We start from the raw sequence: 23,500 nt of genomic DNA, 5'->3' as shown, positions 1-23,500 counted from the left end.
TCTAAGTCACCTGGCGCATCTAAAACAAACACTCAAAAGGAGGACGCGTCACCTCCCGTGGGCCCCTCAGGAATACAAAACACAGTTTGTAGAAAGTTTACTGAGCTGACCAATGGCCATCTTCGGTTTCCGACCCCGCCCCACTGCGCAAGCCAGGTGAAAGTTCTCGGGTTGCCATTGGCTCTGGCTCGGGGTGGGCCCGGAACTCGTGCGCCGCGGAACCTCAGCCTTCGGCCTGCAGTGGCGCCGGGTGCGTTTTGCAGCGCGGTTTCCGGGAGGCTCTGTTCCTTTGCATGCGGCGCGGTATCCCGAGTTGCAGTCAGCCATGGCCCCGCGGGTCTGGCGTCGACGGACCTTGGAGCGGTGCCTGAGGGACGTTGGTAAAGCAACCGAGCGGCCGGAGCGCTTCCTCACGTAAGTGCGCGGAGCCCGGGGTCTGAGTGTGGCCGAGGGCTCACGTGGGCGCGGGTTGCAGGCTTTCGGCAAACTCTGGAGTAGGAGACAGGTAAAAGAAAGGGTAGATCTCTTTTCCTCAAATTTGAGATAGTTTACGCTCCTCTGGCCTATCAAAATTTTTTAGATTGTTAAAAGCTGATTGGGACGTTATTCCGGCCATCCAGACAAAGGATGAAGAACTGTGCTGTGATCGGAGCAAGATACAGTGAGAAGTAGTCAAATTTAGAATATAGTTTGGAGACAGAACTGACAGGACTTGCAAAGGAACTAGATGTAGAACAGAGAAAAAGGAAGACATCCAGGAAGTAGCTTAGTTATATGTCTCAAGGACTGGAAAGACAGAGGTGCCATTTACTGTGATCGAGAAGGCAGATGGTGGAAAATTGGGAGAGGATCTCAGGGAGGGCAGGGTACAGAGAGTAAACAGAACCAACAGTATATTTTGGACATGTTACACTAGAGATGCGGTGAGTCTGTAATAACTTTATTTTATTAAAAAGACTATTTGGGGTTTGGGGTTTTTTGTTTTGGTAGGGGGAAGTAATTAGGTTTACCTATTCTTAGAGGAGGTACTGGGGATTGAACCCAAGACCTCATGCATGCTAAGCATGTGCTCTACCACTTGAGCTATACCCTCCCCCCCTTTTTTTTTTTAATTGAAGTATAGTCAGTTTAAAATCTTGTAATAACTTTCAATGGAGTATAATCAGTAAAAATAATCACTGTGCTGTACACCTGACACTAATATTGTAAATTAACCATACTTAAGTTTTTTAAAAAATTTAATTTTGCACAAGAGTTGGGCTTTTTCTTTTAATTCTGAGTGAATAATAGGAAATTATTACCTATAATTATAAGTCTAATTTAACTCCTTCTTCCTGCCCCCTTAATAGCATTCAAGATGAACTGGCATCAAACTTTACTTCTTTAACAAAAGTACTTTATGACTTTAATAAAATCCTAGAGAATGACAGGAAACATGGAAGTCCTTTACAAAAACTGATGATACGTAATTTTGATGATGAGCAGATTTGGCAGCAACTAGAATTGCAAAATGAACCAATCTTACAGTACTTCGAGAATGCAGTTAGTGAAACCATTGAAGATGAAGACCTCAGTCTTCTCCCAGAGAGTGAAGAGCAGGAGTGTGAGGACGATGTCTCAGCAATGGAGGCTGGCAGCCAGGAGGACCTGGGACAAGATGTGGAGGAGGAGGAGGATGAGGAGGAGGAAGAGGAAGTGTCATACCTGAGTGGTGGTGATCCTGGAGAGATCGAAAGAGCTAAAAACTCCAGCAAATTGGATTTGAGTAAAAGCCCAGATTTCAGTGACGAGGATTCTGATCTGGACTTTGATATCAGCAAATTGGAGCAGCAGAGCAAGGTGCAAACTAAAGTGCCCAGGAAACCAACCGAGAAGTCCGAAGTAGACGACAAATTCTTCAAACTATCTGAAATGGAGACCTTTTTAGAAAACATGGAAAAGGAAGAGGAACAAAAAGAAGAGGAGGAGGAGATTGATTTTTTTGAAGATGTTGATTCTGATGAAGGGGAAGGACTGTTTGGAAGTCAGAATCTTAAGGTAAAGTTTTGGGAGAGGACAGAAAGAGCACTTTCTGCTTCCTCAAATTAGATGTTCTGTTTCTCGAGAAGAGATTTAAAATACTTCAAAACTCAGCAGGGTATGAGTGAAATATTTAGATCAGTTGAAAGAAATTGACTGGAAGAATTAAACCAAAGCCATCATTCCTTATCACAAAACACTTGTTTTGTAGCTTAAGAACTATAGTTGCATGTTTGAGAGACTCAGGATTTTCCCTCAAATGCATATTTTCACCAAGCACTAAAAATATGAGTGAAAGGAAGACATTCGTATATTTTATTTAGGCAAGGGTATTTTGGAAAGAATTGTAGTTAGAAGATTTAGAGATAAGAATATTGTGCTCTATCTTCTCAGTTATAAATGAATCTATACTTCCATTCAGTTGTTGTGGTCCAATAGTTCTTACAGGTTTATGGTGGTGTTATTAGTTGCCAGTTTCCCCTGTATAATATGTGTACACAGTTACGCATGATTCAATGCATTTTTCTATCCTTTTTTTTTAATGGAGGTACTGAAGATTGAACCCAGGACCTCATGCATGCTAAGCATGCCCTGTACCACTGATCTATACCCACCCCAACCCCATATTTTCCTATCCTTGATGAAAGGTTTTAAAGTATTTTTGTTTTAGTCAGGTAAAAGTTCCAGAAACCTGAAATACAAAGATTTCTTTGATCCAGTTGAAAGTGATGAAGACGCAGCAGGTGTTCATGATGATGAGCTGGGTTCAAATGAAGAGGAGGAAATTGCCGAAGAAGAAGAAGATAGCATTTCTGACATGTGAGTATTTTGAATCCTTTATACTGTAAGCTGGAGCTGCCCAGTCATGTATGTGCGCTCATAGTTGTCAAATATGTTTGTCCTAAGAAGTTGGATTCTCCTGGATCGACAGTAGATTCCCTAAGATCGGGTAGTGTGAAGATAGCCAGAAGAAAGTCTCCGAATTTAAAGGGACATTAGTGATCAGCTAATAGAGATAAACATCACTGTCAGTAGCAAGCCAGCCTTTATTACAAGGAACTCTAATGTGGTTTTTGTGCCAATAAGAATACGCTATTGTTATTTTTTGTGCGATCAGTTTGTGTTGTAGGTGGATGAATAATTTGTTTTCTATATGTTGGACAATTTGTTCCATTTCACCTAAATCATCCCTTCTGTTCCTTGATAACTGAATGGCTTTAGATGTTCTGAGTATTTAGGGGAGTGGGTATAGCTCAGTGGTAGAGCAGGTGTTTAGCATGCACAAGGTCTTGGATTCAATTCCCAGTACCTCCATTAAAATAAATAAATAGAGCTCCCCCAAAAAAGCTTTAAAAATTATAAATTAAAAGAAAAGGTAGTTCTGAATATTTAATTGTAGTAAAGATACAAAAGAAGAACTTTAATTACTAGAAAGTTTGTTTCTTTTTGTTTTTCTAATGAAAAGTGGTATGTTTCCTTTCATAAGTGTTTTTGGTCTTACAGGGATGAAGATGATGACCTTGAAGAAAGTGAGAATGGTAAACGTAGAGAAACCTTGAAAAGAGTGACCTTTGCTCTACCAGATGATGAGGAAACTGAAGATACAGATACCTTAAATGTACAGAAAGATTCTGATGAAGTCAAATCCTCTTTTGAAAAAAGACAGGAAAAGGTAATTAGGAATCAAGGAATTTTTTATGTGCTTAACGTGACTCAGACTACTAACCTACACTGTTTCAGTTTTTGTGGGGGTTGGGGTTTTGGGGGGGGTTTGGTGGAACACTTAATTTTTCTTAAAAAAAAAAATCTTGCTGCACTCAGTAGCACACTGTCTGGGGGTAACCATGTGGAAAGCAGCTAATTTGCAGAAATCAGTGCTGCATTTTCCAACCTGTGGCTCTCAGTTTGGAACTCCTGTGTAAAATGTTTTTTTCCTCTGGCCCTGCTGTCTTTGCACCTGAGGCATGTCCTCCCTAATTAGCTGTCCTTTGAGCCTCTCCCGGTAACTGTCTCACCTGCTCTTAAGGCCTGTCTCTTTAAGGAGCTCTGCAGGTGGCTTTTGCAAGTGCCATGTAACCTGAATTTTAATTGATACCATCTCAGACACATCTTCCAAGATTGATAAAAAATTATTTCTTGTGACAAAATTTCAGACAAATGAAATGTTATTTGAAAATTATAGCTACAATCTGGCTCCTATCATTTGGCTTTATCATTTAACTGTCTTAAAATTCTATCACACAGTAGGAAGTGAGAACAGGCAAACAAACATGCTAGGGATGTCAGAAGAATTATTAAAGAGAAGGCCATCTAAGTTAAATCCATGACTGTCAGGTTGTTGCCAAAAGAGAAAGTCTTAAGAAAAAAAAAAGTATAAGACAATAAGAAATTTGTCCTTGAGTTAATGTCCTTTGCTTCCCACAGCCCCGCTAAAAAAGGGAAGAAAAGCACTTGGTTTAATTTTACTGAGGAATTATATTAAGTCTTTAAGTAGATAATTTAATGCTGTTTGATCAGTTCCTACAGATGAAGAGTAAAGCTTCCAAACTTTTTTCTTGTAAAGCTATTATGAGTACCCAAATCTGAGAAAGATGACATTCAAACATACACGGCCTCATTTATGAACAGTGATGCAAAAATTCAAAATAGTGCAATGAAAGAATACTGCCACCACAACCAGGTGGGACTCGCCCTCCTGATTCAGGATTAGGAATTTACCACTTACTGTAATGGGTTAAGGAGAAAAACCATATGGTCATCTCCATATATGCTAAAAAAAAAAAAGGCATTTGATAAAATTTAGTTCCTGTTCCTAATTTTTTTCACTTCTAGGGAAATACAAACACATCTGTCTATAGCTAAAAGGTGCCATCCTGCTTAATGGTAAAATTCTAGAAACATCCCTTTGAAATAAAAAATAAGACTATTACCACTAGCACTATTACTGTTACCACTATTACTTTACGTTCTTGTAGAAGTGTTATTTACCCAGGGCAGCTACAAAAGAAAACAATAAAGAGGTAAGAAAAACTGAACTGAAAACAATGTTTGCAGAGGATACTAGAAAAACCCTGGAGACAAAATGAAAAGCTATTAGGAAAAATAAGAGAATTTAGTAAGGTTCAGCCAAAAACGTTGGCATTTTATACACCATAAAGTCATTATAGGTGCTGCCTTTTTAGAAGTTAGAGATGATTTGGACTGTGGGTGTGGAGTCGGCAGGGTCAAGGTCCATCAGTACTAATGTCCTAATAAAACAGTAGTCTTGTGGGGGTAGCTCAGTGATAGAGCAGGTGCCTACCATGCACGAGGTCCTGGGTGCAATCCTCAGTACTTCCATTAAAGATAAATAAAAACCTAATTACATCTGCCACCAAAACAAAAACACATACATTAGTCTTGGAATGCTCTAATAACTAAAATTGATAGTGGCTTGTGAATAAATAGGTCATTTGACTAGAACGGAGCCCAGAAATCTACCCAAGTGCTGCTGGGAGAATTTACTAAATTATAAACATGGCATTTCAAATCAGTGAGGACGAGAGGTCTGTAGCTCCTTGCCCCACATCAGGGGACTGGAATGGGAGGTCACTGTTGGAATAATTAAAAGACGGCAAGGACAAAACAACTGTATTGAGGAACAGTTTCTTGCTCTCCCACTGTTAGAAAAGATTAGTTGCTTTTACTCAACTGTGATTCTAATTACGTCTCCTAAATGGATCATAACTGTTTTTGTCTCCTTAGATGAATGAAAAAATTGCATCTTTGGAAAAAGAGTTGTTGGAAAAAAAGCCCTGGCAACTTCAAGGAGAAGTGACAGCACAGAAGCGACCAGAGAACAGCCTCCTGGAAGAGACGCTCCACTTTGACCACGCGGTCCGCATGGGTGCGTGCCCCTGCCCGCCACCGGGCTCCCGTGCCTGCGCGCTCACTGCTTCTGCAGTTTTCATAGACTTGAAGTAATACTTCTTTTCCCCCAACTTTTTATTTTAAAAGCTTGTGAACAGAGAAAAGTTTTAAAAAATTGTACAGCGGACATAACGTACGCCATTCAACTGGATTCATCAGTTGTTAGGGTTTTGCCGTATTTGCATTGTCTCCCCTATGTGTGCCTTGTGACTGTGTGTGCATTTTTTTTTCCATGAGTCATTTGAAAGTGAGTTGCCACCACCATAGCACTTTAGTCCCAAGTACTTTTACTTGCTTCGAAAAACTCAGTCTCTCCAGCCGCAATCTTGTTTACCCACCCAAGAATGACTAGTCTGCTAAAGATGCGTAGTCCACTGTTGGATTTCTGCTAGTGATCTGTTTCCAGTGTCTGCTGTCATTGTCCACTGATTAAATGGGACACCAGCCAGGAGCCCTGGTCATCTTGCTGAATTCTGTCTTGTACCCATGAAATCAAAATGAATTTCCGTGTTATTTAGTGCTAGAGAATGGAAATAGGGGGCACGTCCCCAGGTGTGTGGGTTAAAAATGTAAGCGCTTAACTACCGTATGTACTCCATAGTTCTGTGGTTCTCAGACTGGAGGGAGCATCAGAGAAGGAGTTAAAACACACACAGGTGTCCCTCCCCCCATTTCTGATTTGGGAGGTGGGTTTGGGTCCAAGAATTCACATTTCTAGCAGGTTTTCAGGTGGTAGTGCTGCAGTTGGTTCAGGGACCACCCTTCGAGAACCGCTGGTCTGGTTTATATCTACCCACTAAGCACGTGTTCTGTTTCCTTTAGCACCTGTGATCACAGAGGAAACCACTCTGCAACTGGAAGATATCATTAAGCAGAGGATAAAAGATCAGGTCAGTAAGAATGAAATGTAAGGGGAGGGTACAGCTAAGTGGTAGAGCATATGCTTAGCACGCACAAGGTCCTGGGTTCAATCCGCAGTACCTCCATTAAAAACAATTTAATTCAAAATTCACTGAAATTTTTGGAAGTGTGTAAGAGTATTTTGGGAGTAGGAATAACACTGTCTTCATAGATTATCTGCTCCTATCAGTTCTCCATTTAAAAGCCATAAGTCTACAGCAGAGGTACCCTCGGCTTTTGTTGTGTGAAGCTCTGCCCTTTGCTAGTGCCCCAGAAAGACAGGTGTCATGCCTGAGGACAATGGGGTAGCTAGAGCCATTGCCCTCCCTGCCCACCGCCAGCCTTGCTGATCTTTTGAGTGGTATGAGTGAAGCGGTTGAGGGATGGTGGGTGTGGTGACTGGTGTCTGACCTGACAGGGTCACACCCAGGACCCTTGGTCTAGACACAGTATCTGGTGTGACTCATGAAGGGTCTATTTGTCAAGTGTTTAAAACCTAGCAAAGAGGTTTTGTTTAAGAATTGATCTTATTGAACTTAGAGTAAAACTTAGGTATATGACGTGTACACCAAGAGTTGGCTTCATAACGTGTATGTTTCCTTAAAACAGGAAGGGTTTTAAGGATGGGTACTATATGCAGAGACTGTTTAAATTTGAAATGAAGCACACTTGTCTGGAGTCTTGACTGCTAGCAAACCACGATGGGCAATTGTGGAATTAAAGTTGGTAACCAAGAGAAAGATACATTTAAACCAAAAACGGATACTTGAGTAACGCCCTCTTTGCTTTGCATAGTACTTACTGTGACTTGAGTAGTCATTACGGATGTTGAAAACTACTGCCTTTTTGCCATAGTTGGCTTACTCTGGAGTGATCATCAGTATTCCAGAGGAAGATCCCTAAGTGAGCCTAGAAGGAAGTGACAGGTTTTGTTGGTTGACCTAAGTTCCACGTGTGCCTTTCATGTTTCAGGCTTGGGATGATGTCGTACGCAAGGAAAAACCTAAAGAGGATGCCTTTGAATATAAAAAGCGTATAACGCTAGACCACGAGAAGAGTAAGCTGAGCCTTGCTGAAATCTATGAACAGGAATACATCAGACTCAACCAGGTAAGGAAGCCACCAAGGCAAAGCATCGTCCTTAAAGGAAGAGGAGCGGAGAGCCACCCCTGCGGGCTCTTCCTGCTGGTGGGCATGCATGCAGTGCAGGTCTGCAGCTTTGCGGTCACCTTGTTCAGGTGTGAGACCGAGCGGCTCCCCTGTTCCCAGTGAATGGGCGGAGGCGGGGTAGTTTGTCTTGCGGTGACTCGCTGGTCACCTGATTCTCTCACTGCTAATTACTAACTTTCCAGCCATTATTATAGTCGTGCTACAGATTTGTTTTTCTTTTACTTGTTTTTTTATTGTTGAGCTTTTGAGAGTTTTTTTTTAAATATTACTTTCATTTTTATTTTTCTTTATTTTGGTAGGGGGAAGGTAATTGGGTTTATTTATTTATTTGTTTTAGAGGACGTACTGGGGTGTGAAGCCAGGGCCTCGTACATACTAAGCATGTGGTCTACCGCCGAGCTGTACCCTCCCCCCAGGAGTGCTACAGTTTTAAGATCACTTCTCATTCATGCTTTATTAGTCATTGATACATTTTATAAGGTTATTTGTGAATCCCTTCAGATGTTTAGGTCTGGTGAGTTTTTGGTTTTTATTTCTTTTTACTTAGATTATAAAAATATTCCTGGTCAAATAGGACAGTCGTATTTCTAAAGATAATACATTCCCAATATAATAACTGAATTACTCCTTCTCATTTGAATTGTTGGGAATGTGGTCAGTCTGTGCTTGGGGATGAGGTGGCATTTTTCTTCTGCAAAAGCATTTACTATTCCTACCAGATTTTGTTACTTCAAGCTTAGACAGCAACAGCAAACCATCAGATGCCACTAGTGAAGCTGGAGAAGGGGAAAGATTTGAATTGAAATTCTTCCCGGCTGCTCTGCAACCCAAGGAGGTGGTTAAGGGAGATGGGTACAGTGTCAGTAGACGCTTCTTGAAAATCTGGCTCCTCTGAGGAGATTCAGTAAATACAGAAAGTATTGGTAATCATGAGGGGTAAAAACCAAACGAGGAACCTTTACCCTTAGTTGTATGTATGTGATGTGTACCATGAAGATGCTGTATGTCAGAGGTATGATTTCAAGGATGTAACCTGGGTTGAAGTGAAAGGACATGTTTAGGATTTTGAAATGTGTGTTCAGTTTAAATAGTAAAAAGCAGTAACGTGTGCTTGGACATGGCTGGAAGGTGGGCACTGGTGGTGGACACTGGAAAGACAGCCCCGGAGACATCTCTGGCATTAGCGTTAGCAAAGTAAAAAGCCAGTTGCTTTCCAGTTGGGGGTGGTATCCGTGGTTGTATTTCATGGGTTAATAAACAAGCAAACGAATAAAAAGTTTTGGCCTCTCAGGATAGCATTTTGGTCGTGGGGAAAGGAAAGTATGAAATTTACCTTTTCATAGTAGAATCAACTGCTGCCAATTTTTTTTTGATGTCATTTAATCAGAAAAAGATCTTTAACAAATTACATATAAATAAAAGGGACAAGAAAGTTTCTGCAAAAAAAAAAAGTTTCTGCAACCCAAATGGATATTTGGATAATTTTACAAAATCTACAGTAACTCCTTAGTTGTGCTTTTTTTTTTTTAGTTGATTTGAGATTCACATAACAAATTATCCATTTTAAAGAAGGCAGTCATGCTGTCATGTACCCACTACCTTCATCTAGTTCTAAAACGTCTTCAAGGAATAAATATATGTACGTGTATGGCTGAAACATGCTGCTGTACACGAGAAATCGACACAGTATTGTAAACTGCCTATACTTCAATTGAAAAAAAAAATTTGTCACCCCAGAATAAAGCCCTATGCCCACTAAGCTGTTACTCCCTGTTCCTCAGTTGCCCCAGCCCCAGACAAGCACCAGTCTGCATTCTGTCTTGGTAGATTTACTTATTCTAGATGTTTCATGTAATCTGAGTCATACAATGTGTGACCTCTTGTGTCCAACTTCTTTGATTTAACTTAATGTTTCACGATTGTGTCGTGTCAGTACTTTTTTGTAACTAAACGATATGCCACAATTGTCTGATCCAGTCACTGGTTGACGAGGGATTGGGCTGTTTCTACCTCTCTTGAATAGTGCGACTGTGGACATGCCTGTGTGTGTATTTGCTGGCACACCTGTTTTAATTCTCTTGGGTATACAGCCAGGAGTGGAATTGCTAGGTCATAGGGTAATTCACCGTCATGGCGCCATTTGACGTTCCCACCAGCAGTGCATGAGGGCTTCTTCCACGTTCTTGCCAACACTTGTTATTTTGTTTTCTTTTTTTGGGGAGTGGGTGGGTAATTAGATTTGTTTATTTATTTTAATTATTTTTTATGTATGTATATTTTTATTGAAATATAGTCAGTTTACAATGTTGGGTCAATTTCTGGTGTACAGCGTAATGCTTCAGTCATACACGAACATATATGCTTTTTCAGATTCTTTTTTATGGTTGTTACTACAAGATGTTGAATATAGTTCCCTGTGCTATACTGTATGAACTTGTTTATTTTATATATGTTAGTATCTACAAATCTCAAACTCCGAATTTATCCCTTCCCACCCCCTTTCCCTTCTGATAACCATAAGTTTGTTTTCTATTTCTGAGTCTGTTTCTGTTTTGTCAATAAGTTCATTTGTCTTTTTTTTTTTTTTTTTTTTTAGATTCCACATATGAGTAATCTCATATGGTATTTTTCTTTCTCTTCCTGGATTATTTCACTCAGAATGACATTCTCCAGGGCCATGCATGTTGCTGCAAATGGCATTATTTGTTTTTTTATGGCTGAGTAGTATTCCATTGTATAAAAATATACCACAGCTTCTTTATCCAGTCATCTGTCAGTGGATATTTAGGTTGCTTCCATGTCTTGGCTATTGTAAATAGTGCTTCTATGAAAATTGGAGTGCGTGTATCTTTTTGAATTAAGGTTCTCTCTGGATATATGCCCAGGAGTGGGATTGCTGGATCATATGTTAAGTCTATTCTTAGTCTTTTGAGGAATCTCTGTACTGTTTTCCATAATGGCTGCACCAAACTACATTCCCACCAGCAGTGTAGGAGGGTTCCCTTTTCTCCACACCTTCTCCAGCATTTATCGTTTGTAGACTTTAATGATGGCCATTCTGTCTGGTGTGAGGTGATACCTCATTGTAGTTTTGGTTTGCATTTCTCTGATAATTAGTGATAATTGAGCTTTTTTCATGTGCCTATTGGCCATTTGTATGTCTTCATTGGAGAATTTCTTGTTTAGGTCTCCTGCCTATTTTTGGATTCGGTTGTTTGTTTTTTGGTTACTAAGTTGTATGAGCTGCTTATATATTCTGGAAATTAAGCCCTTGTCAGTCTCATCTGTTGCAAATATTTTCTCCTTGTGTAGATTGTCTTTTTGTTTTGCTTATGATTTCCTTTGCTGTGCAGAAGCTTGTAAGTTTAGGTCCCACTTGTTTATTTTTGCTTTTGTTTTTATTGCCTGGGTAGAGTGCCCTAGGAGAACATTGGTAAGATTTTATACCAGAGAATGTTTTGCCTGTGGTTTCATCTAAGATGTTTATAATGTCTTGTCTTACGTTTAAGTCTTCAAGCCATTTTGAGTTTATTTTTGTGTATGGTGTGAGGGAGCAGTCTAGCTTCATTGATTTACATGCAGCTGTCCAGTTATCCCAACACCATTTGCTAAAGAGACTGTCCTAAATCCATTGTATGTTCTTGCCTCCTTTGTCAAAGTTTAATTGACCAAAAGTTTGTGGGTTCATTTCTGGGCTCTCTATTCTGTTCCATTGATCCATGTGTCTGTTTTTGCATCAATACCACACATTTTGATTACTGTAGCTCTATACTATTGTCTGAAGTTTGGGAGGGTTATTCCTCCAGCTTCCTTCTTTTTCTTCGGTAACGCTTTGGCAATTCTGGGTCTTTTGTGACTCCATTTAAGTTTTAGTGTTATTTGTTCTAGTTCTGTGAAAAATGTCCTGGCTAATTTGCTAGGGATTGCATTAAATCTGTAGATTGCTTTGGATAATATGGCCCTTTTAATAATGTTAATTCTTCCAAACCAAGAACATGGAATATCTTTCCATTTCTTTAAGTCATCTTTAATTTCCTTAGTCAGTGTTTTGTAGTTCTCCACACATAAATAAGTCTTTCACTTCATTCGTCGTATTTAATCCTATGTATTTTATTTTTTTGTATGCAATTTTTAAGGGGATTGTTTCTTTATTTTCCTTTTCTGATATTTCATTGTTAGTGTAAAGAAATGCAACTGATTTCTGTATGTTAATTTTGTATCCTGCTACCTTGCCAAATTCTTTTACAGCTCTTGTAGTTTTTGCATTGTGCCTTTAGGGTTTTCTATATATAGTATCTTGTTACCTGCATGTAATGACAATATTTTAATTTTTTTTCTTAGTGAAGGTACTGGTGATTGAATCTGGGACCTCATGCATGTTAAGCATGTGCCCTACAACTGAGCTGTTCCCTCCCCTGCACCTTTGTTTTCTTTTTTTTAAGAGCCATCCTAGTGAGAGTGGTTCAGTTCTTGACAGAAGTAAACATCAAAGGAATTAAATTGTAAGGTCTGAATGTTAGAGGCCATGGTTGCGACAGCTTCTGAGGTACACACCATGTTTCTTTGGGGGGCCCAGCACTGTCCTGGTGTTGATAACTTCAGACTTGCCTTGGAATGTTTCTTTGGAGCGGAAGCCTTGCTGCTGAGAAACTGGAAATATCCTGACCGGCTGTTAGTGCTTTGTCCTGTGATGTGCACTAAGCTCCTTAGTCTGATGGTGTTGAACTTGTTTCCTAAGCAAAAAACAGAGGAAGAAGAAAACCCCGAGCACGTGGAAATTCAGAAGATGATGGATTCCCTCTTCTTAAAGTTGGATGCCCTCTCAAACTTCCACTTCATCCCTAAGCCGGTGAGTGCATTAGCATTTTGGCGGCTAGACAGCGCAGACGTGATCTGAATTCCTCTTTGAGCTTTCATGAGACTAGCTCTTTATCTGGTTTTGGGGTACAAACCTGCAGGAATTTCAGGAAATCTCAGGCAGGGCCTCCCATGAAGAGGGCTCCGTCCTGCAGACCCTGATCCCTGGAGGGTCCCTGCCAGACCCTCTGCCTTAGCCATGGGGCTCTTCATTCCCGCCCTCTCTCCTGGTTTCCTGCTTCAGTCTTTGGTTGCATTTGTATTGTGGGATGGGCTTGGGCACATGTGTGGTGACCACACCTGGCGTTTACTGAGTGCCTGCTACTTGTCACAGTAGGTCCTCCACGTGCATGAACCCTTGGTCCACAGAATGCCAAGGCACGTGATACTCTTTCCATCTTGCAGATGAGGAACATACCTGCCTAGTTAAGGGAGCACGGACAGGACTGTGAGAAGGGAAGTGAGCATGTGAGGTGGGCAGTGATGTGCTTTGGGACAGGGCCCCTCTCTCGTGGGTTTCAGTCTCAGTCTGCTTAGGACCTGTGCTCTATCCCATGCTTCCTCCTTCCCTCCACGGTGGCCCCTGGTGCCCTGTAAAGAGATGAGAAAGACTTAGATGTGCAGAACACGAGTGTAAGTGTTTGGGAAATAATTACCATTGTCCTTTTATTTCCAGGATGGGTATGAAACCTGTTACAATTTTCTGAATTTCTTGGGCCGTTGTTGCAAAAAAAAAGAAAAAGAAAAAAACCACAACAAAAAATTAAACGAAAAACAAATGGCCCTTCAGTTAGTGTTGCATCCTTTCCTCCTTTTAAAAATTTTTCATTGTTGTTTTTTGTTTTGGGGGGGGGAAGTAATTAGATATTTATTTATTTATTTATTTATTTATTTATTTATTTATTTATTTATTTATTTATTTATTTTTTAACAGAGGCACTGGGGATTGAACCGAGGACCTCATGCATTCTCAGCATGTGCTCTACCATTGAGCTAGACCCTCTCCCATCCTCCTTTTTATAGTGTATAGGTTTCATTTACTTCAATATTGTTTCAAAACAATTCAGTATCATTTGTATTTCTATTTATAAAAATCTGTTTTTAGTTGATGGAATGTGCACATTCCAAGAAGCATTTTTCCTGGCTTCTTTTTCCATGTATTTCTTATAGTTAACTTTTTTCCCATAACCAAAGACAGGGTAACATTTACAGGAGCCAATGGATTCTGTTAAACGGTGGATAGGATTGTTGGAGAATGTGCACCTACACATACATGGCAGGTGGAAATGATTTAGTGACGGATGAAGGGACTGGTGTCAGAACGGGCAGAAATGTCACTCAAACGTGTAGGAAGAAGTGCTGTCGCTGTGGTGGAGAGACGGAGAAGACCCTAACACCCTCAGGCGCCCCGTGCCGTCTGGCATCACCGCCGTCCTTCCTGTTAGCGTCACACTCCTGCTGTGCACCCACCTCACGTTTTAAATGATCTCCATGAAGTATTTATCTGTTGCGCTTTAAATGATCAGATTCACAACTTAAATATCTTAGGTCAGGACTACCTCTGACTTCCTGTTACATGTACCGTCTCTTCTCCAGCCTGTCCCAGAGATTAAAGTTGTGTCCAACCTGCCAGCCATCACCATGGAGGATGTGGCCCCCGTGAGTGTGAGCGACGCGGCTCTCCTGGCCCCCGAAGAGGTCAAGGTAAGAAGCCAGGGCTAGTGACACATTAAACATCTCTTTGCAAGTTACTTGTTTATAGTCAGAGCTCCGTGTGGTGTCATTTTCCTCAAGCTTGTAGTTTTTATTCTAACGTAGCTCTGCAGCTTCCAAGTATAAGCAAATTAATAATACTGTATAATATTTAAATACGACTCTTCTGCAATCAGGTATTGTCAGGAGGTACCGGTATGAGAAGTATTATAAAGGCTCATTGTAAATATCCAGCATCAGCATCTTGTTATCATTCAATTTGGGTATTCGAAGTTTTAGGTTCATTAGATGTTAGATTTAAAACAAACTGCGTATAGTTAGGAATCCTTTCATATCACCTTTCCCTCTTTTATTTTATCCATTTAATGCTTCTCAGTAGTGGAAGCATGGTCTAGAATAGACCATTGGATGTTGGAAGAACTTGGATATATGCAGGCAGCCCCTGCTGAGAGAGACTGGGGCTCAGGCCCCACAATTAAAGCTGTAATACAGTAGTGATGGTTTCTGCCAGGGCATCGTCTTCCCGGCAGCCCGGCAGCACAGCCCTCTTTTTGATCCTCGTTTGCTTTGCTCCACCCACACCCACCTTTTCAGAGCCTGTGCCACCTCCGGGAACCCTGCGGTCAGCAGCTCGGAGCTGGGCTGCCTCAGGTGTGTCCTTGGAGCCCATGCCAGTGTCTGAGTGCCGCAGGGGGCTGGCTTCTCTGGGAGGGGCAGCCCGATGCCCCAGTTCTCCAGGCTGCCTTGGTGAAGGCGTTTGGGGGCCCAACAATCACTTTAAGGGTCTGTTCTGTCAAAGAATGTATCCCAGGTCTTAAGGTGCTGAGTGACCAAAGCTCCAGAGAACACAGCTGGGGGCTGCCCTGCGCTCCCCACGGGACTATGGATGCACAACACACTGGCCACGTGCCATGGAATTGCTTTTCTTCTAATTTCCTGAGCTGTTAGGTTAGATGAACGAGTATATTAGCGGGTTTTTTTTTTAATAGGAGAAAAATAAAGCCGGAGATATAAAAACAGCAGCTGAGAAAACATCTACGGACAAGAAACGAGAAAGGCGGAAAAAGAAGTATCGCAAGCATATGAAAATAAAGGAGAAAGAAAAGCAGAGAAGACTCGTGGAAAAGAGCAACCCAGATCAAGCGGGGAAATGGACCAAAGCAGTAGCTTCCAAGAGGTTAAAGCAGCTGACCAAGACGGGCAGAGCTTCGCTGTTAAAGGTACGGGCGGAGGAGGGGTGCTGCTGAGGGGGCTCAGGCCGGAGACAGCTTTAGGTGGCCTTGAGAGACTGGGGGGACTCAGCCAGCCTTGGCCGCCGGCAGAGCGGAGGGGAGAGGCCTCTGGCGACTGGCTGGGTCTCTAGTGCAGGTCCTCGTGGTCACCTGGGGCCTGGCCGCAGGTTTTCTTGTGCTCGTAAGACATGGGAGCAGCGAAGAAGGTAGAAAATACCTCTGCACTGGCGGGTGTAATTCTTCATAGTTTTCCCTAGTTCTTTCTTGTGTTTATGCATTTTTATACACCGCTGTGATCACTTGGGTTTTTTCCACCCTACCTGTTGGCACATTTTCTGGCACGCACTTGTATTATTTTTCACTGCAGGATGAAGGGAAAGACAAAGCCTTGAAGTCATCGCAAGCATTCTTTTCTCAGTTACAAGATCAAGTGAAAATGCAAATCAGTGATGCGAAGAAAACAGAAAAGAAAACAAAGAAGAAGCAGGATGTTTCTGTGCATAAATTAAAGCTGTAATATATTTTGAACATAATGTAAATATGAGTGCTTAAGGTTACATTCTGTCATTATTGTGTTTTATAATAAAAACTTTTTGAGAGCTTTTCTCTGCATGCACGGCAGATACTTGCAAATAGTGGGGTGTGGGAAGGCAGACTCCCAGCTGTCCTGCGAGAGCCTTTCCCTGGGGGTAGCAGGACCCCACACCACCGGCCAGGGGGAGCTGCCTGCAGCCTGAGAACCCCATCACCACCGGCTGTCTCGTGAGAGGTCCTCACTTTTCTTCAAGGGGCCTCGGTTTTCTTCTGCTCCTGCCCTGCCATCCTTCCACAAAACAGTGGGGTTTTCACACGTGTGCCTTCCATCCTCCCCCCTGGGAAACGACCTCATGTCACCTGAGCAGAGGCTCATCCACGGTCAGGTGCACAGAGGAGGGGGTTGATGGACATGAGAGGAGGTGGACACCGCTAGGAAGGCCGAGAGTCTTCCGTGGCCACCGGGCATCCAGTCCACAGTGCATATTTGGATTTGTCAGTTGTCCCAATAACGCACTTTATAGCTCTTTTCCCTGGGGCAGGGTCATGCCAGGACCGCTCATAACACTTGGCCGTCATGTCTCCAGCGTTCGGTAATCTGGGACAGTTCCTGAGCCTTCGTCATTGCTGACTGTAACATCTTTCTAGTATACAGGCCAGTCATTTTGTAGAATGTCCCTCAAAATTGGATTTGTCTGTTTTCTCATGATTAGATTCAGGTTATTCAATTTTGGCGGGAAAACCATAGCAGTGATGTGTCTTTGGTATTAATCTCATAAACGGAATTCCAGGATACCAGTTGGTTCCAGTGAAGCTGGTGAGGAAAATGATTAGTTTGTTAAAAGTGATATCAGCTTTCCCCACCACAAAGTTACTTTTCCTTTTTAAAAGTTAGTAGTAATTTGTGATGGCAATATTTGACACTGTAAATACCCTATTCCTCAGCAGACTTTCAGTCACAAGTTTTAGTGTCCCCTGATGATCTGTCTCCATCATTTCTTCTCTGTTAACTGACATTCTACTGCAAGGAAGAGCTCTCCCTTCTCATCTGTTTATATCAGTATAGACAGACTTTTACATTATTTAATGCTTTGTTACCCTTTCTTGTCACTTGATTCTCCAGTTGTTCCTGACTTGTACAGTGGAAGACCCTTCAAGCTGATTCCTGAGTCCTGGTGTGTCCCCATCATTTTTTTCTTTATTTTTATGTGGATTTTCTTTTTTTCTTTATTTTTTGAAGTATAGTCAGTTTACAGTGTGTTAGTTTCTGGTGTACAGCGTAGTGATTCATTTTTACATACATAGATATATACTTTTCGTACTCTTTTTCATTATAGGCCATTTCAAGGTATTGACTATAGTTCCTTGTGCTGTACAGTAGGGCCTTGTTATCTGTTTTGTAGATAGTAGTGTGTGTATGTTAATCTCAAACTCCCAATTTACCCTTCCCTCCCTTTTCCTTTGGTAACTGTAAGTTTGTTTTCTGTGTCTATGAATCTGTTTCTGTTTTGTAAGTAAGTTCATTTGTGTCTTTTTTTTTTGGATTCCACATATGAGTGATATCATATGGTATTTTTCTTTCTCTTTCTGGCTTACTTCACTTAGAATGACAATCTCCAGTTCCGTCCATGTTGCTGCAGATGGCATTAATTTATTCTTTTTATGGCTGAGTAGTCCCATCATTCTTTGAGCAATTCCTTATTTTGTGGTGCTACAAAAAGTCCCGGGCTTTATCCTGTACTTTCCCTGGATTTGACCATCTTTCCAAGGAATCCTGACTCCTCTGGGTGGAGAATGGTATTTTGAAGCAAAGATCCAGGTACTAGGTGTGCTCACTGCTGCTGTTGCTACTAGTAGTAATAATGGTAAGTCTATGTTCAGTTTCTTACGGAACTTGCGTACTGTTCTCCGTAGCGGCTGCACCAATTTACACTCAACCCACCCACGGTGTAGGAGGGTTCCCTCTTCTCCACACCCTTTCCAGCATTTAATATTTGTAGACTTTAATGACGGCCATTCTGACGGGTGTGAGGTGGCACTTCACTGTGGTTTTTATTTGTATTTCTCTGATAATTAGTGATGTTGAGCCTCTTTGCATGTGCCTGTTGACCATCTGGATGTCTTCTTTGCAGAAATATTAGTGTAGGTCTTCCTGTTTTTGGATTGGATTGTTTGTTTTTTTAAATTACTGACTTGCATGAGCTGCTTGTATATTATGAAATTTAAGGACACAGCTTCTTCAGCAGCTTTTTCAAATGGTGGTTTTCTGTTTTGCTTTTCTCCCCAGCCTTCACTTGGCCTGGAGGTGGACAGATTAGGTGCCCTTGCTTCTCGCTGCACTTCCAGACCTCTCTTTCCCTCTGCCTCCCCAAACTCCTCTACTCCCATCTTTGTTTTGTTTTGTTTTTTTGGTTTTTTTTGGAGAGGGGAGGTAATTAGGTTTATTTACTTATTTTAAGAGAGGCACTGGGGATTGACCCCAGGACCCCATGAGTACTAAGCACACGTTCTACCACTGAGCTATACCCTACCCACCTCCACTCCCGTCTTTGAATCTCAAGTCACTGGGTCACATCCTGACCTCCCTTTTGTTACAGTCATCTATCAGTCACCCTCCCTGTCCTCCCACCCCACCATCACCTCTTTTGCTTCCTGGAGGATTTTCAGCTCTGTGCACAGTCTCTAAACTAGTCCTGTCTTCTCAATGGTTTCAATAGACATGTGCCTGGTCTTTCGCCTGCACTGGCTTCTCGAATTCCTGACTGTTCAGGGAGCTTGCTCTGTGCCGCATTTCAGCCAGACGTGTGTGATCTTACAGCAGTAGTTTATTGTCATCTCCCATAACTTCACGCCCTCTGCTATCTTATTCCAATCATCCTGCTCTCCGAACGTCACCTCCTATCCCACTGGCTCCCTCCCCCTCAAGTCCCACTTGAGTGATCCTTTAACCCAGCAGGGACATCTGGTCTGCTGACCCTACCTTCTGTTCACTGTCCCTTATCCACCATCGCCTGCATGTTGACCCTCCATCCTTAGCTGCCATTTATTTATTTGCATTACCACTCCACTCCCTTGTTTTCCTCTTGCTTCTTCCTACTTGCTTGGCCAAAAACCCCGACTGTGATCAAATCTACCTGTGTCCCTTCTCCCTGTCTGCACCTGCCTGGCTAAACGCAATTGGAGACCCACGTGCAACTCTGTTGCTGAATTTTGTTTCAGTTCCTGGTCCCTCACTTCAGGCAGGTCCTCGGTGCTGCTGACAGTCATTCTCTCTTTACTTTGCTCCTTCACTCTCCCACTGTCCTGGATGGATGACCACTTTTTAGTTTTTCCCCTTTCCTAAAATCTCTGCACACGCTGCTCCATCTTGACTGTCAGTAGATGACTTAGCTTCCTGTTCAGTGAAAAAACAGAAGCCATCAGAGGACTGCCTCACGTTCCCACCTCTGAATCTGCCCATCTACCAGCACTGGTGCCCAAACTCTGCCTCACCTCCTGTTCCTATGGGTGAGATCTTAATGAAGGCCACCCCCTTCACCTGTGAACTGTATTCCATCCCCGCATCTACCTAAGATCATTCCTCCAGCAAGTCTCCTTTCTGTCTCCTGCTTCCTAAAATGTTCACTCTACCTGATCGTTTCTCTCAGCATATAAACTTTTTTTTCACTTTAAATAAACAGCCTCTTTTCGTTCTGCCCTTCCTCTCAGCTCTCCTTCAATACAAAAGCTCTTGAAAGAGTCGTCTGTACTTTCTGTTGTTGGGGAGGAAAAACTTTTCCTCCACCCTCTTAGGTTTAGTACTTAGGGGCCTGTGAATTAAACTGACAAAAGACAGGTCAACAGGAGACATTGTTGGTATACACATTGTAGTTTGCAGAAGAAGTAGCTTGGTAAATGGTTAAAGTTAGAGATTTGTAGGCCGTTTCTCCTCTCTTGGGTTGGCCTGCTCCCAATTCTCCAGAGTGTACTATCTTCCACTACTTTTTTTAACTTCACTAATAAAAATTTTGCTCATATCATGCTTTAAAAAAAAGTTAGAGATTTATATACCTAACTTAGCAGGGGAAAGAAGGGGTAGAAAATGTTTGGGAAAAGCAGATGGGTTTCTAGAGGAACCAATGGGAGATAAGAATGTTTGTGATAATGGCTGCAAGTTCAGATGTGTGGGGTCCTTCCATCTTCACAGCCTTAAAATTCCCGTGGAGAGAGAATTTATAGGAGGTTTACTCTTGTTCTCCTTCCTGGTAATAAAGCTGCCCTAGGAGGGAGTGAATGGCAGCCTCATTTCCCAGGAGTTTCTGCCTTTAGGCAGGTCAGGGAAACCCTGAGAAGACTTCTTTCTGCACCTGTCAAATCCCAAATGTCTTCAGCTTAAAATAACCTTCACACCAATGCTGGGGTTCTGAGTGGGTCCCCCCATTATCTCCAATTCCTATCTCCCCATTTTCCTTGAACCCTCTGCAGTCAGTCCACCATTTCCCTTGTCAGGTTCCAACGCCCTCCAGGTTGCTGGGTCTGTGGCTGCTCTCAGTCCCCGTCTTACTTCCCTTCTACCTGCATCCGACACCCCATCCTCACATATCCCTTACCCCCGTTCTTGTCGTACCTGAAAGATAAGAATTCAGATGAGAGATGAAGCATTGCGTCGTGAAAGATTTTAAATGATTTATTTAGCAAAGAGAACGTACACCTCCAAGAACAGGCTGTGGGCTGGTCCAGGGGAGGGTAGTAATGGTCTTTGCTTGCCCCTTCTCTTATGCCCTTGCTTAGAGGTGGTCTCTTGATTGATTGACGGCTCTTGTCCCTAGAGTGCTTAGTCATGCGTCCCCTTTTGCACAGGTCCTTACCCATGATGCACACAGAAAAACCCAGGGGATGCCTAAACTGCAGTGCTAATTATATTACAATGAGCATTAGGTCATGTTTGGTGAAGTCCTTGTCATTACCTCGCAGTTGTGGCTGATGGGTTCTAACCAGTTTCTAGCTGGCACTCATTTAGAGGAAGTAAAGCCCCTTTATGCTGAAGGCGGGCATATCACCATCTTCCAGAACACCCTCCCTCTCCTCCACCTTATCTGCCGGGTGCCCCCACTTATCTACTTATCAGTTATACCTCCTAAATACATCGAGAATCTAACCACTTTTTATCAGCTACAGTGCTCATACTCTGACCCCAGGCGTCATGATCTTTAGATTACTTCACTGGCCTTCTATTTACCCTGCCTACCCCACCCCACCATGTCTATGCTGAACACACTCCAAGCAGATACTAAAATCCATATAATGACATGCAAGGCCTTAATATCAGGTGCCAGCAGACTGTAGCCAGAGGCCAGACCTGGTCAGCTGACTCTATTTGTAAATAAAGTTTCATCGACACACAGACACACCCATTTGGTACGCACTGCCTGTGGTTGCTTTCACAGTGCACAGTGCAGAGCGTGACCCAAGATCTTCGGCCCACAGAGCCCAAGATATTTACTCCCCGGCCCTTTACAGAAAGAGATTGTTACCACTGCCCACCAAGACCTGCCCTTTGTTACTTCTCTCCACTTCTGCTCCAGTCTTCCTGGCCCTCAGGGTCTCCCTAGACTTGCAAGGCAAGTTTCTACTCCCTGTTACACTCCCCGAGGCTGTTTGTTCTGCCCAGAGTCCTCTTCTCTGGGATACCTACTGCCTGTCCCCCTTCAAGTCGGCTTCAAGATGTTACCTTCTCAGTGAGATCTTTCCTGACCGCTCTTTCAAACTGTAATCCCCCTCCCTGCCCCCACCATGATGTTTCTGCCTTATTTCTCTTCAAAGTACTGTCGACAAAAAAATTAATCAGTCAGTCTAAGAAAGAAAGAGAAAATTTTATTTGAGCCAAATGGAGGATTTTAACCAGGAACAGCCTCTCAGAAAGCTCCGAGAACTGTTCTGCCTTTAAAGGTCAAACCACAGTTATATACGTTTTTGAGACAGAGCACTGCACATTATAAGACATTTTACACAAGAATTGACAGTTTACACAGTGCAGAGCTGCCCATACAAAGTGAGTAGTGTGTCATGAGTCACCATGGCCCCTTACAAGATGAATTTTATCTCCTAAGGAGTGGTGGCCGTTGATGAGATAAGAAGGAATGTTCTCTCCTAAAGAGGTCAGGTTAATGCAGATGCACGACACACACTAAAGGCGGGGAGGGTAGCCAAATGGGCAAAGAAAAATTGTATATTAATATTTTTCTCATCTTGCCAAAAATATGAATTTTATTTTATCAGTTCTTGTCTTTTAATCTTTCTACATAATTTATGTATATTTGTTTTTTCTCTGTCTTGGTCCATCAGAATGTATTCTGCATGGAGGCAGGATTTTTCCCCTATTCCTCATCCTGTTCACGGCCATGTCTTCAGCACCGAGGACATTTCCTGGTACCAGATAGGCACTCAATACATATTTGTTGATGAATTTCCTGTTCATGTCCCTTTTCTCTCTGGTTTGCTCATTTATTCAAGCATTCATTCGAGACATATTTATGGAGTATCACACAGGGCTTGTTTTTGGGGACACATGGCAGGCCACTGCGTAGGCAGTAAAAGAATTTACCAAAGACCAGGAGGAGTTAAGAATAAAGGGTAAGTTTAACAGATACGCTGCTACAGGCAACAGCAGGCCACACAGATGAGAGGTGCCTGTGTGAGCACTGAGGGGAACATGCAGGGTCTTTTATTTGGGGAGGGGGCTGTGTACACACAAAGGGTAGGGGGCTGCATGATTAATTAGTGCACAGGTACCTGATTGGTTGTAAGATCTGTCAGGGGCTTTTCTGAGTAATGGGATTTACAACTCTGATATAGGCAGGATGTGCAGATTCCTGGGGAACAGTTTTGTTAGGGTAAACACACGTCAAGGGAAGATGTTTTTATCTTGCAGAAAGGCAGATATGCGGAGGGTCCTGTAGCGGGGAGTGGAGGTTAAGGGTTCCAGTTGGCTCAAGGCACACAGAAAGCCCTGAAATGGGGGCTTTATGGCTTTCCAGCGGCTTTAGAGAGCGCCAGCTGGCTCCACACTGGCCACTCCTGCAGGCAGTGGTAAAGGACCACAGACAGGTGCCCTTGTGCTGAGAAAACTTCCATCTGGGTCACTCACAGGGATGCTGGAACCAGCTGGTATCCGTGCCCAAGGGCAG

At 42.5% G+C, this 23,500-nt stretch overlaps 1 protein-coding gene across 1 annotated transcript; it reads left to right on the top strand.

Moving 5' to 3' along the window:
* MPHOSPH10 (M-phase phosphoprotein 10) lies at window positions 1–16,404 on the top strand. Its single transcript, XM_010970178.3, has 11 exons — window positions 1–414; window positions 1,350–2,037; window positions 2,690–2,838; window positions 3,523–3,691; window positions 5,764–5,905; window positions 6,751–6,818; window positions 7,801–7,938; window positions 12,737–12,847; window positions 14,452–14,559; window positions 15,558–15,788; window positions 16,168–16,404. The coding sequence occupies exons 1-11, from the start codon at window positions 326–328 to the stop codon at window positions 16,315–16,317; spliced, it is 2,043 nt and encodes a 680-aa protein (XP_010968480.1). The 5' UTR covers window positions 1–325; the 3' UTR covers window positions 16,318–16,404.
* Window positions 16,405–23,500: the final 7,096 nt, after the last annotated feature.

Source organism: Camelus bactrianus, chromosome 27, assembly GCF_048773025.1.
Source record: "Camelus bactrianus isolate YW-2024 breed Bactrian camel chromosome 27, ASM4877302v1, whole genome shotgun sequence".
NCBI classification, from domain to species: Eukaryota; Metazoa; Chordata; class Mammalia; order Artiodactyla; family Camelidae; genus Camelus; species Camelus bactrianus.
The sequence above is the reverse complement of the archived record's forward strand: the minus strand, read 5'-3'. Positions and strand labels throughout refer to the sequence as shown.

Excerpts from the sequence above, each read along its gene's own strand:
- MPHOSPH10 (XM_010970178.3), top strand. The coding sequence starts at position 326 with ATGGCCCCGCGGGTCTGGCGTCGACGGACCTTGGAGCGGTGCCTGAGG. Across the intron at positions 7,939-12,736 it reads AATACATCAGACTCAACCAG|CAAAAAACAGAGGAAGAAGA; the intron begins GTAAGGAAGCCA and ends TTGTTTCCTAAG. Across the intron at positions 12,848-14,451 it reads TCCACTTCATCCCTAAGCCG|CCTGTCCCAGAGATTAAAGT; the intron begins GTGAGTGCATTA and ends TCTCTTCTCCAG.